The 21695-nt window shown below is 42.1% G+C and overlaps 2 protein-coding genes across 2 annotated transcripts; both read left to right on the forward strand.

Annotated features, from left to right (window-relative positions):
* The first annotated feature begins 25 nt into the window (after positions 1 to 25).
* pibf1 (progesterone immunomodulatory binding factor 1) lies at positions 26 to 13016 on the forward strand. The gene is made up of 19 exons (XM_028423096.1): positions 26 to 613; positions 688 to 788; positions 878 to 1076; positions 1174 to 1293; positions 1446 to 1579; positions 1777 to 1885; positions 1995 to 2114; positions 2200 to 2261; positions 2380 to 2505; positions 2682 to 2780; positions 5557 to 5722; positions 6730 to 6880; positions 7024 to 7114; positions 7530 to 7632; positions 9833 to 9963; positions 10921 to 11005; positions 11901 to 12080; positions 12323 to 12407; positions 12635 to 13016. Exons 1-18 carry the CDS (start codon positions 347 to 349, stop codon positions 12374 to 12376), a joined length of 2298 nt encoding a protein of 765 aa, XP_028278897.1. The 5' UTR covers positions 26 to 346; the 3' UTR covers positions 12377 to 12407; positions 12635 to 13016.
* A 505-nt stretch (positions 13017 to 13521) lies between these two features.
* Positions 13522 to 21431, forward strand: klf5a (Kruppel like factor 5a). Its single transcript, XM_028424149.1, is given in 6 exon segments — positions 13522 to 13743; positions 13746 to 13790; positions 13793 to 13980; positions 14911 to 16048; positions 17119 to 17178; positions 19495 to 21431. Coding segments are annotated over 6 exon segments (1803 nt in total). The 5' UTR covers positions 13522 to 13550; the 3' UTR covers positions 19674 to 21431.
* Positions 21432 to 21695: the final 264 nt, after the last annotated feature.

Raw genomic sequence — 21695 nt, forward strand, 5'->3', positions numbered from 1 at the left:
TAGTACCACAGAGGGGGCTGCAGGTAATGCCACCAAACAGGGGAGCTGTCGGCGGTTAGCAGACGGATAGAAGCGGGACCCTTAAAAACAAAAACATTTCAGTGCCGTTGGTAATCCCTGGACGTGGATGGAGTCAGCCATAATTTGATTGCCAAGCAATGGCAATAAAAGTATTCAAAGGCGCCTAGAATTTTTACACCAAACGTTTAAAAGCCACATATCGCGATTTCCGCGAAGTCTTGATTAACTTTGTAATCTCTCAATAATCTCCTCCGTACTAGCCTTGCCGGTTAACATTTGCTAGCTAAAAAAGATCACTTGAAGTCAGAACCCAAAACAATACACAATGCCTCCGAAGAAGCAGCAGCTGAGGACAGCAGCAGTCAACGCCTCCAGTTCCCTGGACCTCGAGTCTGAGGATATCAGCCTGGAGACGACTGTGCCCACCATCGAGGATGTCTCCTCGTCCGACGAGCAGCGTGGCGGCTCCCAGAAGGTGACCCGGCAGCTGATCGAGAGGAAGGAACTGCTGCACAATGTCCAACTACTTAAAATCGAGCTTTCTCAGAAGAATCTCATCATAGACAACATGAAGGCGGATCATATGTCTAAGGTAGGAGAGAGGGATGCCGCAGGGTGACAGTCAAGTAGTCCTTTGAGTTGTTTCACATGTTTATTATGTCTCAGATTGAGGAACTGGAAGAAAGGCTTAACGACACCCTGCATCAGAAACAAGTGTTGTCCCTAAAACTGGACAGCCAGCTGAAACTTGCCCAGGAGGAGAACAGGTGAGAAATGTCAGGTACCAGAAGAAACTCAATTATTGTATTATAACCTTTAATTTACCTCCTCAAGCACAAATATTTGTGATCACCAGGAAGCAGCAAGCTCTGCGTAAGCAGGAGATGGAGGCCATCCTGCTCAGGCAGCAGCAGCTGGAAGAGACAAACCACCAGCTGTGTGACAGGGCTGGAGAGCTGCGGCGGTCTCTCAGGGATCTGGACATCTCCCCGGATAGATACCAGGAGCTCCGCGGCCTCCCTGATGGCAAACTCTCTATACAAGAATACGTAGCTGTAAGTGTGGAGGGGTTGTCTCTTGTCACACCATAATATATAAGATTATGAAACTGTCAGGAAACATGGTGACTGTTTCTTTGTGCTCTGTGTTTAGATGCGTTTCTATGAGGTGGTGACTCCTCTGCGGACTCACATGACTGAGCTCACTGTGAAGAATGGCAGCTTGACTGAAGAGCTGGACATACACAGGACAAGGATGAAGGCTTTGATGGAGGTATAAACCCTTTGCTCCGCCTATGCATTGTGTTGTAGTTTCATGTTTTTACAATGTGAAATTTAAATAAACAGAAATGTTGAAATTTCAAGTGCACACATACAAATATGTACTATACACTCAGCCTCATTTTCTCTTTTGTGCACTCGCAGAGCTATGAGGAGGAGCGGCGGTTGCGCACAGAGTTGGAGTTGAGGAGCCAGAGACTGACCTTGGAACTGGCTGATACCAAACAGCAGATTCAAGAAGGAGACTATAGGCGGGAGAACTACCCGAACATCAAACGGTGTGTGTGTGATAGAAAAGTCACGTTTTCAGGCTGACACATGAGTCTTGACCAATACACAAATAGAAAAGTACTAATTTATGTATAAAACACATTTTACTACAACAGCAATATCTGGAACAACTATGTTGGTTTGTTTCTTGTAATACATACCATGTGATGTTTCAGTTTTGATTGTATGTTAACTCTTTCAATAGAGAACGTGACGATTTTGAAGCAGAACTCAAAGAGTTTAAGAGGAGATATGAGACCCTTGACTTGACTCACACTGCAGTTACCAGAGAAAGGGACACACTGAGCAAAGAGGTACATCACATATTCACACTTTTTTAACATTGTTTTCGTAATTCTAGTGCTCCTTGGTCATGCTGTGTTTTGTGATTGCATATAATTTTTTCCTCCTATTGCCCTCCAGGTGGCAACGTTGCAGCAATCAGTGACTCTCCTCCAGAAGGACAAGGAGTACTTACACAGGCAGAACATGGAGAGCAGTGTCCGCTGTGCACATGAAGAAGACCGCCTGGAGAGGCTACAGGTCCCTATAGCTCATCATCACCAATAAAAAAAAGACATTCCGTAATAGAAAGATGTCATCAATATTGCCTATTTTTGTTGTCCAGGTCCAATTAGAAGACGCTAAGAAAGCCAGGGAGGATGCCTATGAAAAATATATAGCCTCCAGGTCAGCTGCTATGCTCCTCCAGTATATTTACCGGCTGCATTATAATCTCACCTCTCAACAAAGCCTCCATAAAACATTTCCATTTCTTGGTTTATATTTGTTTTTCTTTCCACAACAGAGACCACTACAAGTCAGAGTATGAGATGAAACTGAGAGAGGAGTTGGAGAACATTAGACTGAAAACCAGTCAGGAGATAGACAACCTGCAGAGAACCTCCAGGGAGATGTATGAGCGGGAGAACAGGTATTAATACTTATTATGATTATATATTATTTAGTAAAATGAGGATATGGGTTTATGCACTGTAGATATCACACATTATTAAAGACCAACTTCTAAAGAGAAAAGTTTTTTTTATCTTGCAGAATATAACAAAAAATGTTGAATGTTGAAATGTTGTTTTCTGTCTATTTGACCAGGAGCCTGCGTGAGACCAGAGACAATGCCCTGCTAGAGAAGGACCGAGCTGTGGCTGCTGAGAGAGACACCCAGTCCAGATATGACCAGCTGCTGGAGCAGTGAGTTTTAACGTCCATCACACACAATTTGATACATATAAAAAAAAACATATACAGAGGTTGGTTGGTCTAGTTTACAACAAAATGTGTTTTCTTTTTTACGTGTACCTCCCATTCTGATAACATGGGTTTTATTTTCTTCTTCTTCAATCTATCAATTAAAATTAGGATCGGCAGACTATTCCAAAAACACAACTGACAACTTGAATTGAAAGAACAATTTCCTTGAACTGCTCAAATAGTTTTTCACTAGTACTCATTAACTACAGATTCCAGCAGCACTTAGCCTAACAGGTTACCTCCTGCTTTTCATGGAAAGTTAAGGAACTTCACCGGAGGGAAGAGGGAACCGGTTGACACAATTCTTTGTTGTCACTGTTAACCTGTCATATTTCAAATTCACTCCTTGTGCAACCAGTGTTAGCATGTAGTGTGTGTGGCCATGCTAGAGTCATTAATAGGCAGGTGTTAACTGGTATTTCTAAGTGTATTTTTAAAAACCAGTGAGTGAGTTGGAATTTCTCAAAGTTAACCCAAAAAGGCTTTTAGCTTCTTCCTGCTCTGACGCAGATCTGTGAGCCAGCGGCAATCTGTTGTTCCATAATGTGGGCGTGGCAGGACTTTGGTGGTTGTGGTTTACAAACATCACAAATATGTTGTGCTGTAATGGAGGGGTCAGGAGGTCATGTTATCAGTGGTTACTGAAGGTCTGCTCAGTACTAATAATACATTTCAGTGTTCTCTCTGCCTCAGGAGGGAAATACTTCCAGTTTTACAGGATTCTATAGAGCGTCTTAACACTTCAGCTTTGTCAGTGTTTCACTTCTAAACATTTTTCGAATGATTTGTGTCCACCTGCGCATTGCTAGACAAGTGGTCATGTCGGTATAGGCTCTGAAAGTTCCCTCTGGGTCATAGACGTCTTGCATGGAAATTGCAACAGATAATTTGTGAGCCTTGCTGCACACACACATATATTAAGCCACCTTTTTTTCTCATTGAAGGAGATATTTGAGTCATCCTCCTGTTTTTGTGCTATTCCTCTATAGCATACACAGTTAACATAGTCATGTGTGGGCAGATCTGAGGGGAAATGTTTCCTTTTTCCATGTTTAAGTTACCAGAGTTTCTAATTTCTTAACTTTGTCAGACAAACAGAAGTGACACACACACACACACAGCAGCAGCAACAACAGCAGCAGCAACAACAACAGCAGCAGCAGCAGCAGTAGTGCGTCCCTGTCCTGGGTTACTACTACATGCCAGACATTTCTCTAGATCCAAACCACCAGCTGTTAGTCTTTCCATACACACACTCTCCCTTGCACTCTCTCTCTCTGCTGCGATCACATTCCCTCTCTGCGTCGCATCGCAAGCCAGCAACGACAGATGCTAGCCTCAAGCCCTTAACCCCTAACCCCACGCATGCCCCTATTTTTGGGGCAAAGAATGAATGGGACAAGCTTGAAATGGCGTCAGATGATTGAAGCTTGGATGTCCAGCTCTATTTCAGAATACTGACCATTTAAAGTGATCAAATCCTACCAAACAAAAGCCAAATGTCGATTCCATTTCTTTCGTTTTCACTTCTCTAGCTGACCTCAATTTGCTATGCAATGAAAAAACCCCTTAAGGGGGCATAACAGTTTTTCTCTTACCAGCTGTAGCTGTAAATCTTTCTAATAAATTTGGAATTTGATGTAGACCTCTGGAAAAGCAAGCAACATTTTTTTTGCGGGTACTTTTGCTTCTAGATTTCAGCCGCCATTAATAAAAGTTGGGATAAAATGTCAACCATGTGTACACGTCTGTCACCGTGAGCACATAGCTCTGGCCTGCGCACTATGGATGATGAAATCTTATCAGGTCAGCTGTAATCGAGAGTTATTAATATTATCCAACCAAACTCTATGGCTCGATGGAGTGTGTGTGCACGCCTCAAAGCTGCCTGAGGAGTAACTTGAAAACCGTTGCTTGTTGTGATTTTGATTTTACGACTCCAACAAATGATCATTTTCTTTTAATTTGCTGAAGATCATAATTTGTGTCGATGTCAAAACCCATTTTCTCTATTAAGCAAAAACAAGGAAGAATAGGATAAGGGTGTTGATGTGGAAAGGTGCCTGATAAATAAATGAAAAGATTATTTTCATTTATCAACCACAAAATATTTTTGTTTTGTTGTTTTGTATGCATAGAAACTAATACCTCTTAGCTATGACTCTATATGCATCACATGAAAACAGTAGAGAATGTGCTGCATGTTCATATTTTCTTAAAAAAACCTGAATACTTCAACCTTCTGGCTGCTGCCAGCTAAAGCCACTTAAGATCAAATGCTGCTGCAAGCGTCATTGAGTAATACTGTGATGAAACAAAATGATTTAAGAATTGGCTCCCCTGTTTCATATTTGAATTTTGTTGTCGAGCAGCGTTATTTGCCACTCAACACTTGGAAACATAAAAGCCTAATAAATATTTTCTTGCACAAGGCACGCCAAGTAATCTTTCTTGACAATTTCCAAACAAACAAGAAAATTGTCTCCAAATGTAATTGGGTCTGTAGACACTGCAACACTCGAAACCACGAGGCATGCCTGTGCTCAGCTAGAAGCCTACAGCTGAGTTCACCCTGCTTTATTATCTACACTTCTCTATAATCTGCCAAAACATGTGATCTCACCTTTTTTTTCTTTCAATAAAACTCAGATTCATTTTTAGTGAGGTGTGTGATAATCTGTGTGTGTGTGTGTGTGTCCGTGATTTCTTCTACAAGGTTCCGTCAGCTCCAGCTGGGTACCGACAGCCGTGTAGCAGAGCTGTCCAACCAGGCCAAGCTGCACTCCTTCGAAGCTGAACGTGCCCATTTGGTCAAAGATGAGACAGCTAAAGCTCTGGCCCAGTGCCAGGTGGAGTGTGAGAAGCAGCAGAAGAAACTGGAGGTACGGTACTTTGATAAAACAGACACTGCAAATGTATTCACAGTTTAAAGATGGCCAGATGGTTTAAATAATACTGTAGATATCATAACATCAAAGAGGCGCTGCATACTCCATACTTTTGAATTGTAATCGTAGTAACATGATGTAATTGTGGTGAAACCAAGTGGCAATTTCCAGGACTGAAAAATGAAGCTAACAAGAAATGGTCAATATCTGCATACCTCCAAATCAAGTCAGCTCCCATTGACCTCTATGTTAAAATGACCAACTTCCCAGTTAAAATAAATAGCCTCGTACAAAAAAAAACATTTTTATATAAGGCAATTATAAATTACATGTTGATTTGAAGGCCTTAAGTTAAACTGCTCAGTCACTTATAGTCAGTTTTAACAGATGTAGGGCTTCCCTTAAGCTAATAGGAAGCTATGTGGTAGGTACTAGGTCTTTAGGAAATACCCCACAATCCCATTATAAATGTTTCAGTTAGAAAGAAAAAGTATTAACATGAGAGGAGCTCTTCAGTCATGTTGTGACATGTTGTTAATTGCACTTTCATTTCAGGCAACGTGACACAATCATGCTAATAGCAGTGTCACAGCACACACTGTCCTCACATGATCTCTAGTACAGGTGGAGTTCTTAGCATTTGTAATCTGCCTCTGTGCACCTTAAGGTACATTCACCACCCTGCACTAACTTGTATTTGAGGTTTGAGTCACCTTGCATGCTCTTGAAGTGAAATTCTTCTAAGGTTAGAGTTCCCTTTTCTAGGTATTTCTAGGTATATAATTTTGTTTTTGTTTACTTGTTACTACATATTTCTTACTTTTTCTTTATCCTAAGGAGTGAATACTTGTGTATGAGAATTAGAATGCCAAGATGAAATTAATTGTGTGTGTGTTGCAAAATACACAGGAACAAAATGTACCACCCTCAAGTCCAACAGGTAAACAAATAAAAGCAGCACTGAAAGTCCAATCATTGTATCCCCCCCTCTCCCTTCTCAGCTTCTCACTCAGGAGTTTTACAGGCTACAGACGTCATCGGAGAAGCGGACGGCAGAGCTGCAAGCTCAGAATGCCGAGCAGGCATCTCGGCTGGAGACGTATGAAAAGCTTGAGCAGGAGTTGGACCAGGTCACCATGCAGGCTGCTGAAAGTAAGTACATAGCAGTAGTTCTATACTAGCCAGCACATTGAACACATAACTGGGAGGCTTAGCAAAACAAAAGCAAAGCAAGGCTGATATCAATACCTCTGTCTGGACAAACAAAGTGTTTGTGTTTGTGTATCTGTTGCCAGTTGAGAATGAAGAGGAGGCAGAGAGAGTTCTCTTCTCATACGGCTACGGAGCTAATGTTCCCACAACGGCCAAAAGACGACTAAAACAGAGGTACAGTCACATGAAACACTTATTATTCCACTGTGAGCAATAAAATGCACTAAACAGAGTTAGTGTTAGTGGGATCTCTTTTAACTAGGCTGCATCACTATAACAACTGATGCTGCAAATTAATAACTAAATAATCCTTCTGAGAAGTCTGTATCTTCTTGAAAATGGTCAAAATGGTGAGTTGTGAGCTCCCTGTTTATGTAAGAGGCTCCAGCCTGAAGTTGCAAATCAGGTGCTGATATGCATCTTGCTGTCATCCACATTGTCATTGTCACAGTCAGTATATGTTCAGTCTAGATTTCTACTGTTCACACAAGTTATATAATCCATAAAAAATGACCTGCAATCACAAACTACTGTATTCTTCATCATGTTTTGTAGTTTCCATAACTCTGTCTGTGTGTCTATTGTGCAGCGTTCACCTGGCCCGCAGGGTACTGCAGCTCGAGAGGCAAAACACGTCACTGAGGAGAGAGCTGGAGAGACACAAATCAGAGGCAGGACAGATATCTGAAGAGGTACACACATCTAGACACACAACACTCAGGTGCATGTCTACCAGGGCACTGTTGTTATGGGACAAAGTCCAATTTAATGTTCATTTAAAAGGATTGCAAGTCAGTACCTGCAAGCACACAGTTTCCCCTCTATTACAAATCTTCTACAGCTCAGGTTATAGTTACTCCACAGCTTCTATCTAAGCTGTAATGATTTGTTCCAGCTCATGACATAACATTATTACAGAGCCAGGCCTGGTGTCTCCTCTCTCATCAGCCACTATTTACCTTCTCACACCATCAAGACACTTTGCAACCATGACATTAAAGCAGGTTTGCGAAATAAATTAAAAAAAAAAAGCTGCCAAACACTACTATGTTTAGACACGTTACGTTAAGTTGCAGCATAATAAACTGCAAACTTCTTCAAGGACTAGAAGAGCAGTGAATCCTGCAAATATAGATACAATACTCTACCAGGGGTTAGAAGGAAGTAGAAACTAGCAGTAATGTATGTTAAAATCATCAAACCCACTTCAGCACTGATGTGAACATCCTCAGCTTTTTAATAGCTCTGGCAAATACCTGAGTCTACCTTTTAAGTCATGGCAGGTTGTCAAAGAGCAGACAGACACACTAGAGACTGCAGACAGATTTCTACGTAAAAGCTTGTTACATACTTCACAAGAACAGAGAAACTTGTTCTTGCTCTCAGAGCCCCGGGAAGAGAATGACGTCACTTTGCTCTTGGGGTGCTGGTTTGGGAGGTCTTGCAGCTTGTTCTCGACACATCGTCTGGGCAGAACCTTTTTTTTTTGCTGTGTCGTGTGATTGGTCAGAGTTTCAGGGTAGGAGTAGACCTTTTATTCAATCTGTTATGCTACGAGCACGAACATTATCAGCTTATCATCCCTCATTCAGGTAAACTATATTTATTTAACTATATTTGGGCAAACAAGCAAAACTACAAAATCCCAAAAAGTGACCCAATCCCAAATCTTCCTCCTCCTCTGCTTCAAACATGTTCACCTAAACTGCAGTGAATTGTCTTCAAAACCTGTTTGTGTGTGTAAGGGCTGTATAAGGGAGTTCTCTGAGAAGTACGACATGTCCCGGCCGAAACAAACTCTGTTTTTGTTCTTGCCATCCCAAGAAAATGAACAAATTTCTCTGTTCTCACGGAGTATGTATGTAACCAGCTTTCGTCTCAGTACCTGTCACACTTGTTGACATAGCGTGGAATGCTGCCAAAAGCCGTGACAGCCACACTCTTTATTCCCCAAACAATTCACTGCACAAATCATTGAGCTTTTGTTGTGTTTGGCACTCTGTGTTCATGTGTATACAACTCTCGTGTCTTTCATTTTGGGTGTGTGTGTATTTTGTTTGTGACCGCATGAGGACTCACATGGCTACCTCTTGTGAAGCAATACCTGAAATCCTCCAGTGAGGTTTGAAACTGTAAGAGTGACAGCTTTGGCGGCCAGTGAACTAGCTTTTTTCCTTTCTACTTATTATAATGTCAAAGAGAGGAGAGGGCGTGTACGGTAGAACAGAGAGTGTGGGCAGGTTTAAGACTAAATAAGCCACCCATTCAAATGTCAGCTGTGATTGACTAGCACTCGCCTGGATACCTCATGATTCATCAAGTATGAAAGAAAAAAAAGTGAAGAATTATACTTCCTATTCAGAAAGGCTAAGGGTGTTACCCACTTAACCACCCACACAAATGCTCTGATTAACTAACTATTGTCCTTACCCTCCCACCCAGTTCTACTCACTACTGGCTGGCTGTAAACGTGGTTTAATATGTAACACCCTAACTTTATCTATTGTTTAGCTGATTTTAAGCATGATACTGACTGAGCAGTAATGTATGCTTTTAATAAAAAGAATACAACTTAGATATGCCTTCATAAAAGTAACATTTATGGGCTCCCGAGCTGCCTTTGATAACATCAGAGATCAGAGGGAGATTTGCTTTATTTTATGATACTAACCACATGTATAATCTACTTTATTCCTTAAGTCCTAACATCAGGTTTTACAAGTGAATGTAAAAGTTGAGACACGTACACATGTGGTGGCCCACGTTTAGATCCTGTTGCAACATACCTGACTCTGGCATGCAATTAAAGTTAAAGCTAACATAGCGCAGAGAAGTAATTGTGCTGTAATGTCTATTGTAGTATATTCACATTGCATGTTACCCATCTCTCAGTTGCTGGCAGCCAACCAACTCCTTCAGCAGACGCAGCAGCCTTACAGCTTCCTGATTGACACAGTGAAACAAAGGGATGCACAAATCAACATGCTGAAGGAACGCATGGCCTCGCTCGAGGAAGACGTCAGGTACACATAAATATTTTATTTTAGTTTTCTCACAAAACTTTGTCACATTTTTAATTTGCTTGTGGTCACAGCAGCCTGCAAAAATACATCCCTCCCCCTCTTTGAGGTACCTCTGCTTTATCCTTGGCTCACACTGCCTGTGAGCAAATTTGTACGTGTGCATGAGTTGGTCCTTGCCCAAAGTCTGTTTCACATCAGCACTCTTACAGCTACCTGGCACTGACCTAAATCCCTGTTGTCACCCTCTGTATTTTAGTCAGACAAATATGCAAACTGATAGAAAGCAGGTTTTCTCTTGCTGCTCACTACCACTGAACGCTCACCTGGGGCAACAGGAGAGGGAAAAAATGCTGTCAAGCTTCTCAAACTTCCTCATCTGACAGAAATATTGAAGTTTTCCTGCGGCTGTGCAGGACTACCAATATAACAGCAGAGACACAGGAGATTCTCACTCACTGTCGTGTTTTACTCTGCTTATGTCTGTGCTGGTTTAATCACATTAACCGTTTTCTTGCTGATATTCAGAATTGGCCATTATGAATAATATTTATAAACCACAGTACAGTGAACAGCGGTGCAGCTTTTTTTTTTTTTTAAATCTATCTTACATGCTCTTACTTGTGTGCCTCACAGCCACAGGAAAAAACATTTCAGCAGCATTCTAAAAACGTAAAAGCCACAAACACTTGTTAAAGGCTTTTTGAGTTGTGTTTCTGTTATAGTGCTGTTTGTTTGATTTGTTTTAAATAAAAATGTAAACTTTACATCTAATCCTGAGTTTATCAAAAACTGACTTCCCTCTGAAATACAAAATGAAACAGACATCTACAGACACCTTACAGGCTTTTGGTGGATTTATGTTTTCACGGAAACCAGTATAAGCACCTAACACACTGAATTAAAAACAGTGTAGTAATGTTTCTATATTAACTCTTATGTCTCTGTCACAACCTGCAGTTCTCTGAGAAAAGAACGGAGTGCTCTGCAGCAGGTGAAAAACAATATGGCTGCCGATCTGGAGCGACTTCTCAACCATCGAGAGGTAAACATGGTGACGATGGCTAAAGATATTTTGCTGTCACATATAACAAAAAAGGGAGCAAAACAAGTTCGAGGGAATTATTTATTGACCAATCAGTTAATAATTTCATGTTTTGTGATTCAGAGAGTGGCTTGTTCAGTTTAATATTCCTCAAAAAGTAGCTGTTGACCCCTATTGTCTACTGTTTCTGTGTTTGCTAACATATTGTTGGTTATTGCTTCTGCTTTAACATGGGCATGTAAATATCTGCTGTAAAATTAATTAATGATCTTAACTTCGTTGAGAAGCATAACTAATCTTATTTTGATAGTCTGGACAAGGTATTGCACTGTGTTGCAATGTTTTCATCAAAATTGTATGCGCCTGTGTGTGTGTGTGTGTGTGTGTGTGTGTGCACGTCGGAGTGTGTTCCCCAAACCAGCCGTTTGCTGTATGAAGTATGTGCCCTGTCACAGACAGCTGTTCCCCCGCTTGGCTGTTTGAGATGCCTGTTGGGTGCGTGTGTGTGCTCGTGCGTGTGTGCGACATGCCAGGGCTCATGTCCTCAGAGGTGATAAATAGAACCGTGAAATGGCCCAGAGTCCTCCCCTCTGCCCTGCTGCTGCCACCCCTGCAGACCCTTGAGCTTGTTGAACTGACTGCAAGTCATCCCATAGTTGGACTTTAAGAGCTCAGCTGTGTCAGCCTGAGGACAAATATGTCACCAGGAAGCAGCGCATTCTTAGAAACAAATATTATAAAGCAAATGTTTCAGTCAAGTCAAATGTGACCTGGATATCTTTTTAAATTTTAGGCTTTCTGATCTCTACTCTGTCATTCCTCATAATCTCCTATTTATTGTTTTACTCTTGTTTCCACATCTCTCTCTTTTTTTACAAACCGTGTGATTCTGCAGGAGTTAGCAGTGATGAAGCAGGTCCTGATCAGCATGCAGTCCAGACAGGGAGACGCTCCAAACCTGTTGGAAACAGATAAAACTGCTATCAGGACCTCTGGTTCAGGAAAACTGCAGTCCAAACGTATCAACAGGGCAGCAGAGGAAGAATCACCAAACAAACCTAAACCCACTGTGTTTGTAAGTATCTTGACTCGCCAACACCCATGTGAGTCACACTACCTTAACCTGCTTGGACAGAAGTACAGACAAAACTTGATAGGACATGATTATTATCATTTAGTTTCATTTGAGTGTTTCTATGCAGATGGGCTGTAGTGTGTTACTGTGAAAGTCAGAATAAAGCTCTCGCTTCCACTTGCTGCGATGCACCTTGTATTTTTCTAAGATCGTTTATTTCTCTCTGTCTCTTCTGTTTGCAGACCAAAAAAGAAGCTCCTGATTGGTACCAGAAGCTGAAGCAGAAACCCAAATGAACATTTGTGCTGCTACTGATGTCTAGCATTCACTCAGGACTTTAACTGTAGGAGGTTTTATCAAGGATTTTGCATTGTAAACTTATAAACTACACATTTTTTATATCTTTGTTAAAAATAGAAAAGCAGAAAACCAGTTACCAGTGTGTTTTGTTTTTCTCATCCTTGGCTAAATATCATTCTGAGGGTAAATTCCCTGCATGCTGGTCCAAAATCGGAGGTATTACCTTCCACAAGGTACACATTCCTCCCTAACTGACTGCCCAAAAATTCCTCTTTCTTGGCTGTGGTCGTTTTATTAGGACTGTCTATCATTATTTTCTCATCTTTTCCAGGTTTTGCAGATACTGGTCACTACAGATGGACAGCACCGCAGGAAGTTTAGCCCTTGATTTTGCTCAAGCTGAGCTTCCTTTGGCTTTAAATATAGACATAGTAGACATACCTTTATCGTTTCAGACCATGTTCCTATTGGTGTCATATTAAACACAGCCAGAGGACTGCACTAAAGATGATTTGTCTCCTTTTCCCTCCCTGGTTGCATCTGTAAATATTCCTTTTAGTTCTGGATTTTTTTTGAAAGTGTACAACAACCAGGGTGCAGACACTTCAGACTAAAATAAAGGGGCATTCCACCTAAGCATGTTTTTTTTTTTTAAGGCTAAGGATGAGAAATTAAATAATTTCAAATCTATGTGAAAAGAGTAAAAAGAGTTTAAATTTTACAAACGAGGTGTGAACATTAAATAAAGCTATGAAATTTATTTTAACTATATTATATTCAAAACAGTGACTTTATGCTGAAAATGTCAGTTTTATTCTTAGACCTGAGACAGTTTGTCTAAAATTTGGACATTTTAAATTTATTCTCAGAGTGTTAATTTCTTTTTAACTTCTTTAATAAAAACTCCCTATGAGTATTTCTATTGTATGTACGTTGTGGCGACATTTTAACATTATTGTAAACATTTTTTTGTCTTTTTTCATTTTAAAAAAAAATCTTGCTCTGATTTTCTCCTTAATATCTGCAGGAAGAATATGAATAAATGTTGCGTAAGAAGGTTTTTACGCGTGTGTAACCTTCACACTACCTTTATGCGGCCTGCTCGGTCCTGTACACTTTACGACACTGTTGATAATGTATTTAGATGGAGCGTAGGGCGGTGGCCAGTGAATGAATGATCAAAGCGTTTCTGGAGGTTTGGGGGGCGGTGCGTGCTCTGTATTTACACTGGACCGCTCCGCCCTACAACGAGACAGAAAACTGTCTGTGGGCCGGAGGGATGAAACAAGTGGAAGGAGATGTAGCCGACAGGCACACTTCAATTACTCCACCACACGCACTACACCTCGTCGGACTCCGCTCTTTTCTCCGTAGCAGCATCCTCCGTTTTGCATAACAAGGCGAGCGATCATTTGCGGCGCTGCGTCGGAGCTTCATGGCCGCAACACTCACGATGAGCGGCGGCGTGCAGGAGGATCCTTTCTATCCGCTGCAGAAGGCGACTCTCTCCGCTGGATTTGCTTTAGAGGAGTCGGCGTTGTTTGGCTTGGATTGCAAGATTACCGACCCGGACAAGGCAGGACAGAATGACTACACACAGGTAACCCGGTTTACAGATCAGACCCACTTCACACATTAGTGATGCGTTTCATTGAATGGGCGTGGCAGATTGGTTGTAAAGCCAGGTTGTTTTTTTGGTGGCCTCCAAATTTTACTCGGCCTCGCTGCCTGCTGTTAATCATCACTTTTGTTTTTGCACTATTTTCGGTAATAAGCGAGCAGGCTGCGACCAGCTGGACGTGAAGCTGATCTGCTCCGCCTGCATTCACTGCATGTTTGCTGTGCCAGCCAGTTGGTCACCAGTTGTTGGTCCCCCCCTCTCCCTCCCTCCCTCCTCCTCCTCCCGTTTTACCATCATACCACGCTGACAACAACTGACTCCAGCTTCGGACAGAAAGGTCCCGGCAACTCTCTGTCCCCCACAGTTAGCAGTGAAACAGCAGAGGGGTGATATAACAGCTGGTACTAACAGGAGCCTTAAGGAGCAGCCCATCCCCAGACTGCTGCTGCTGCTGCTGCAGCGGGCAGGGAGGCATGGGTGTTTCCTCATTCCCTTTCATGTTGCTGTTTCATCCTCTGCTGCAGGGCTCCTCCAACTTTAATACTGATTCATATGAAGGAAAAAGTTGTTCACCTGTGGTGCCTGTGCTGAGCTGCTTTTTATCATGAAATTCCTATTCTGATCTGATTTTATTTCCACATGAACATAGCCTGACCCTCACTGTTGGCCTCAACAGCCAGCGGGTTTCTGAGTTCAGCCTTAGCAGGCAGAGAGGGAATGTGGCAGCCGCCTACTGATGACTACTTGATAAATGTTTTAGCAGTGACCGTCTTATCAAACCTTTGTCTTCTCAATATAGTGCCTCAGAGGTGCACATGTCAGAGCTGGGTACTTTTCATTTACCCAAAGTTTATTCTGTATATAAACCATTCTTTTTACGTGTTATTTGCCTTTTGTTTTTATCTGCAGACAAAGTGTGAGATGGACCGGTATCTCAGCCCTCAGCCTCTTCCTCATGCACCTCCTGCAGACAACCAGCAGAAGTCACACAGAGACAGCACATCTGTGGTGAACCAGTTCTTTCCTGATGATAACACCGGCACTCCCTACACACTCAACATGAATCTTTACCTCCCTGACGTTGCCTACCTGAGGATGGGCTTGTGTCAGCAGGTGCGGCCCTCTCAGCACCAGAATCACGCAGGTCTCACTCAGATCAAAACAGAATCCGCCTCCTCGTGTTTCTCCCCCAATTTACAGCCTCACTGCCCCAACACTACGCCCACAAGCAGCTGCAGCACATCTCGGCATGCCCCTGGCAGTATTGCCATGGAAACGTCAGCCATAAACATGACAGGGTTACCTGACTTTAGTGTTTTCAATCAGTCGGGCGGCAGACATGGTGGCGATTCAGTGCCAGAGGTGTTTGTCAAGCAGGAAATGTCTTCACAGTTTGAGCAGCATGCTCTCCACCACGACAACAGCGGGTCGCTGTTTCAGCTCCTAAACTCTGGCTTGGATCATCACCATGGCAATGGTATGGAGGCTCAGCATCAGCATCATCATCATCATCATCATCAGCAGCAGCAGCCGCAGATACAACACACTTCCGCCACCACAATCCACACGCCTTTCCATGACCTGCCAGGAGCTTCTTCTGCTTCTCAACAAGATCAAACCGCCAAGCCTGCCTACCACAGCCTGGGTGGTGGGGTGTACCCCCATCCTCATTCTCAGGCACACCCTCACTTCCTCCAGCAGCAGGTGCCCTACCTGCCACCCTCCCCGCCAAGCTCAGAGCCCGGCAGCCCTGACAGACAGAAGGAGCTTCTCCACACCATGTCACCTCCTCCATCCTATGCAGCTACAATTGCCTCCAAGCTGGCTAGTAGCACCCCAGGACTTGGACCTGGGACAGGACCAGGCAGCTTAGCTCTACCCCTAACCACAGGTCCCACAGCAGTCCCAGGCTCACCCACGGTCCTACCCCAAGCCCCTGTAGCAACCCCAGCTCCAAACCCAGCACAGAGCACCGCGCCTGTCCGCTACAACCGCAGGAACAACCCAGACCTGGAGAAAAGACGGATCCACCACTGTGATTACCCAGGTTAGAAGAATAACACACGTCCGCTGCTGTTCTGTATGCTGACATTTTTTCTTTTTTTCACTGCACTGTGGTCAGGTGAATGTCTGGTCACTCTCAAAGGTCGGCTTTATGAAAACCAGCTTTATTTTAAGACGCCCTGTGCATTTTTTTCAAATTATATGTTGCGTTTTGAATGACTTTCCCAGACCATCGTGTCACAATATGTGCCTAGGTCCAGGACAGAGAACATGCTGTACTGAAATTAGAATATTTTGGCAGCGCAGCCAGTGTGTCACTGCCTTTCAATCAAGCGTCTGGTTTTCAATAGCCATTGCACCCTCAGCTACACAATACTGTGGTTTTAAAGTCATTGCTGGTATGATTGTGGAATGAACCTGAGTAAGTGTGTGTGGGCGTGTTAACTAGATAGATATTTTCCTTGATCCTTTTTTCCCACATGTACATTTGCATACAGGCACACTTGAGATTGCTCACTCTGATTAAAGTATTTGTTTTAACTGGCACACACACTGTAAGCTGCTGTATGTGCAGCTACTTGTAGGATATGTAATGTCAACTAGCCTGTGGCAGCATGTAAAATAGGCTTAAGCAGAGCCTCCTGCTGCATGTTAGCGCACGTCTTTCTTCTTTAAAGTCAGATGAAGCAGATCCATCATATCCACAGATCCAAGTGTATATTAGTCACGCTGTGCTGCAGCTGCTCGTAGTTTAATCGTAGCAATGTGGGAAATTTTTTCATTTTTTTTTTATTTATAGTTGTGTTAAATGTTTCTTAAACTATTAAAATCCTGACTGCATATTTTACATTGTAATCCTCGTACTCAAAAATAATCTCAAAATAACTGTTATTAGTGCCTAATACCAAATCACAGTATTTATGGTGGCTGCATTTTAGTGAGTTTTGGGTTTCTGCAAAACAAACATTGATGACTTCTCATTCCACCCAGCTTCTGTTCTCCATTAGCTCAGATTTCTCACATACCACAGCTTAGTTTATTGGGTAAATACATATCTAACACATGTGAATGTGTGGATTAAGCTGTCTGTTTGTGTTTATCTCCTGTTGTCAGGCTGCAAGAAGGTCTACACCAAGTCCTCCCATCTGAAAGCCCACCTCAGGACTCACACGGGTAAGATGTTCCTCATAATTGATGAGAAAAAAAAAAGGACGCTGCCCAAAGGACTCGAATTTCAGTATCTGCGCTGGCACCATGTTGCTAGGCAGAATGTTGTCTTCTTGGCATGTGTGTGTAAATGTATCCTACCCCATTTCCATCCTCTGCCCAATATACTATTCCATCAAAACAGGTGGAAGTGACACACTTCTGCCAGGGGATGACTCTCAGACTATGTGGTCAGCGCTAGACGCGCGGTGCCATCTTTCTCCATGCCCATTTTAAAATTGTTTAAATGCTTTAATACACTTATAAATAAATATAAACAAGATGCGTCTGCACATCTTGTTCCTCTGCATGTTCCTTTCTCCTCTATGCGCCTAGTTTTTCCAATCTGCTTTCTTCTTTCACATTTACATCTTGAACTTTTGCTAAGTCAACAAACAAGTGCTTAGGTGTTGAGCCCCACCTAACAAAGCTCCAGCTAACAAAACAAAGCTTCTGTTGCTATCTACACATTCCTCACTCATCTGAATACACACACAAACATACACACACACACACATAAAATTCACTCTTGACCCAGAAGCTGTCCTACTTGTGAATCTGAACTGCTTGTTCAGAGCATGGTTGTGGGTGTGCGTGCCTTGCATTGCAGTATTGGGAACATGACACGACAATTAGATCTGGCATCGTTCATGCTGCAGGCTGATTGTGGTTATTACAGACCACAAGATGAGAACACAACACGTAAAAGGTTGTGTAGCAGTAACAACATATCCTCACTGCTTCTGTCAGCGTCAGCTCAGTTATTTACTTTCATTCATCTTGAGTCGACCTGTTTCTGTGCCATCCTCCCAACATCACCCCTCACTGGATCCCCCCTCCCTTATCTTTGTCTGTTACTCATTCTTCTTCTCTTATTCAGCTGCTTGAATACACACACATACACACACACACCTGTCAGTAATCTGTATGAGATGATTCCTAATGCATTTAGGTCCCAGTGGGAGTTCCCACTCTAATCTCCATCAACATCCATTACCCTGATTGTTTGTGTGTCTATCCATGTGTGTGTGAACACTTCTCTTTTTTCCCCCCCTCAGTGTCTTTTCATTGTCTCTCCTTATTGTGTTTAGTTTCAGGTGTGTGGGTTTGGTGACGGTTAATTTTGTAACAGGTTTGCTCTGGTTGTTTTAATGTCCCTGCAGAGCTTGTAGTGCTTCTTTTAAACTGCTGGTTTGCCCAAATTACAAAAAAAAACCTCAACTCACATTCATTGGTGGGTAGTTTTCCATGTGTCAATCAATTGGAAGCTGTTTATTGTGACTGGTAATCACTCAGAGTATTTTTTTTAGGTTTACTAAATAATTAAATATAGTATAGACATATTTCTAGCCATGTTTTTATGCATTTTAGGTTTGTAAAATAATAAATAGAGAAGTTGATGTTGAGTCAAAACTGCAGGTTTGACTCAACCTAACTTCCCTAATCAGAATAACAAATATCTACTGATCTTTATAAATCTGCAGCCGGTCACCATTGGAATAGAACATTTTCAAATAACGGTGTGAATCCAGTTAGGGCATTAATTACATAGAAACATGTACATACAGTCAAGATACAAAAAAAATCTAAATGTTTTAAGTTCTTGCGAAATGTCCCAGCTTGGGACGAATAAAGAACTTTTAGGGTTATTTACTACTACATTATTTTTAATGCCACAAATTAAACTTGGCTTTGCTCCTTTGTATTAAGTTATTGTGTAAATACGTATCACTACAGGTGATTCAGGTTTTTAGATTTTTTTTACGCCCACCTTTGAGCCTGTAGTTTCTGTATGCATTAGCCAAGTTGTCTGTGAAAGAGAGAGGCCACACTCACTTTAACACAGTGCCTGTGGCTGCAGCTTAGGTTTACTGGAAAACTGAGTGACAGACAAACGCAGTGCATTTATCAAAGAGAAAAATCCAGAGCTAAATGCAGAAGATACACAGCAGTTACCGTGAGAAACCTGCTGTTTGAGAGCTTGATGAATGCCTGTGAATGACAGTGTTATGACTGTATATGTTGTTAGACAACTGGAGTTTTCAGTAAAGCCTGTTTCCCCAGTTCCTCCACCCAGCTGGATGAATCATGTAAGTCAGAGAATTAGTTTGTATTTTCAGGATAATCAGTGTCATCAGACAGTACTGTCAGTACCTGTAAATTGACACAGCTCTGCTCTGTCTGTCGGTTAAGCAACAGCATCTGCTTAGGGCCTCTGTTCCCTCAGTTCATCTCAGGGCAGCTGCACTCATTATTTCCCTTTTTCCGTCTCCTGTCCTGCAGGTGAGAAGCCGTACCGGTGTACCTGGGACAACTGCGACTGGCGATTCGCCCGTTCGGATGAGCTGACACGTCATTACCGGAAACACACAGGCGCCAAACCCTTCCAGTGTGCTGTCTGCTCACGCTCCTTCTCCCGCTCCGACCACCTCGCCCTGCACATGAAGAGACACCAGAACTAGCAACTTTTGCACACACACATACACACTACTACATATACACAAGCACTATTTCAACACACACAAAGCACTCAAAGTTGCAATGTTACAAGCTGCCTGAGCAGCCTTCACTGACATCACTGCTCCTCCTGGTGCTGCTATCATGTGCTAAAATGGTGCGATAGCCTGACAAAATCTCTTAACCCAGAGTGGGACAATACAGAGGTTGTAAAGGAAAGAAGGGAGTGGCCAGATGAAGCTCCCAGCCCATTAACCTCCAGGTAAAGAATTCTTTGGACAATTGCAAAGAAGAAAAATAACAAAATGGTAGCTCCAAATTGTGATTTCAGTCAATTTGAACTCTTATGTGACTGGAATGAAAGCACTCAAAACATCTTTGTTCTTTAGTAACATAACTGGCTTCATTTTTTTTTTATTTTATTTTTTTGCAAAACTAATCAAGCCAAATCATTGTTTTTACTGGGTTTGTTAGTTTGTGCTTATAACTGGAAAATCCAGATTTTTGTTTTTACGAAATCCTTAGGTTTGCACTAGAATTGGAAATCTCAGCCTTGTTTCTGGCACGTGTCTCATTCACCACTGGAGCGATCATTATCACTACTGGACTGGATCTCAGTGAACGCCACACAAATCATTGCTGTTCAGATATTAAAAATTGAAGGCATTTATACTCTGGAGAGAGGGAAGAAAATGAGGGAGGAGATAGAGGGAAGAGTTTTGATTTTATAGAGAGGAGATCTGAGGATAACTGAGGAACAAGAGGGAGGTGGATGGATGCTAAAGAGCAGCACTTAGGTGATGAATTATTCAGGTTGTCTTTCAATGGATTTCTAACCAGAGAAATGTTCCCATAGACGCATCCTTCAGTTAAAATAGAATTGACGCACAAGCTTGAATTAAGCGTCTTCAGAATAGTCATGCAGCATTTGACTTCTTTTCAATGTTTTAACCAAAGTATTGTCATCAACACCTCTTAAGTGCCTCCTCCTCTGGTTCATGTGTTTTTTTTTGTCCTGTGGTAGCAGAGCTGAGTGTAGACAGTCCTGTAAATCACACATGGTGCTGTTTTTATTTTCTTTATCTGTAGACTTTTAGCCATCGTCATAGTAACGTAACAGGTTGGTTCTGGCCACTTCACGGACATCCTGATGTTGTGTGGTCCTTTTTTCTGAGGGGTGTTCACTCTCTCACTCTGTACACAGCTAACTCTGCTCTATCAGTCAAACAAACTTGGACATGTGGTTTGTTAAAGGATGGGTTCACTTCATTTTCATCTATATTTTGTTTTTGGCATAACCACAGTCCTTTACATGTGACACTGTGCATCTTTGGGCTCCATGCAAAAGCTTCATTTGCGCTTCTGGAGTGAATCTAGCACTACTTTAGAAATACAGTGACCACAAAAACTGTGACTGGTCCTCGTGGTAGTAGTAGCATCACATTTCCTCCTTACTCAATTTTCACCAAACTAGGCAGCGTTGTGTTATGTTTGGAGGTAAAAATAGACAACAAATTAACCTGGCAGCATACAAAGACATATCCCTTATCTCACTAGACAGTATCTCTGGTCAGACAAGCACAGAAAAGTCAACAGTATTTTAGACGTCTCTTCAGCATTCAATGATTATAGACCTCCAGTTCATCACTACACTTACGCTACCGTTCAAAAGTTTGGGGTCACTTGGAAATATGTATTTTTTTTAAAAAAATGTTTTTTTTTTCCAATGAAGATAAAGTAATCAGACATACAGTTTAGACATTGTTAATGTGGTAAATGACTATTCTAGTTAGAAAAGGCAGATTTTAATGGAATATATACAAAGGTACCGTATAAAGAGGCACTTTTCCAGCAACCATCACTCCTATGTTCTAACGGTACATTGTGTTAGCTAATCGTGCTAAAAAGGCTAATTGATGATTAGAAAAGGCCTGTGAAATTATGCTAGCACAGCAGAACTGTTATGCCGATCAGAGAAGCTATAGAACTGGCCTGGTGACCCCAAACTTAGTGTATGTACAGTATAG

This window comes from Parambassis ranga, chromosome 15 (assembly GCF_900634625.1).
Source record: "Parambassis ranga chromosome 15, fParRan2.1, whole genome shotgun sequence".
NCBI lineage: Eukaryota > Metazoa > Chordata > Actinopteri > Ambassidae > Parambassis > Parambassis ranga.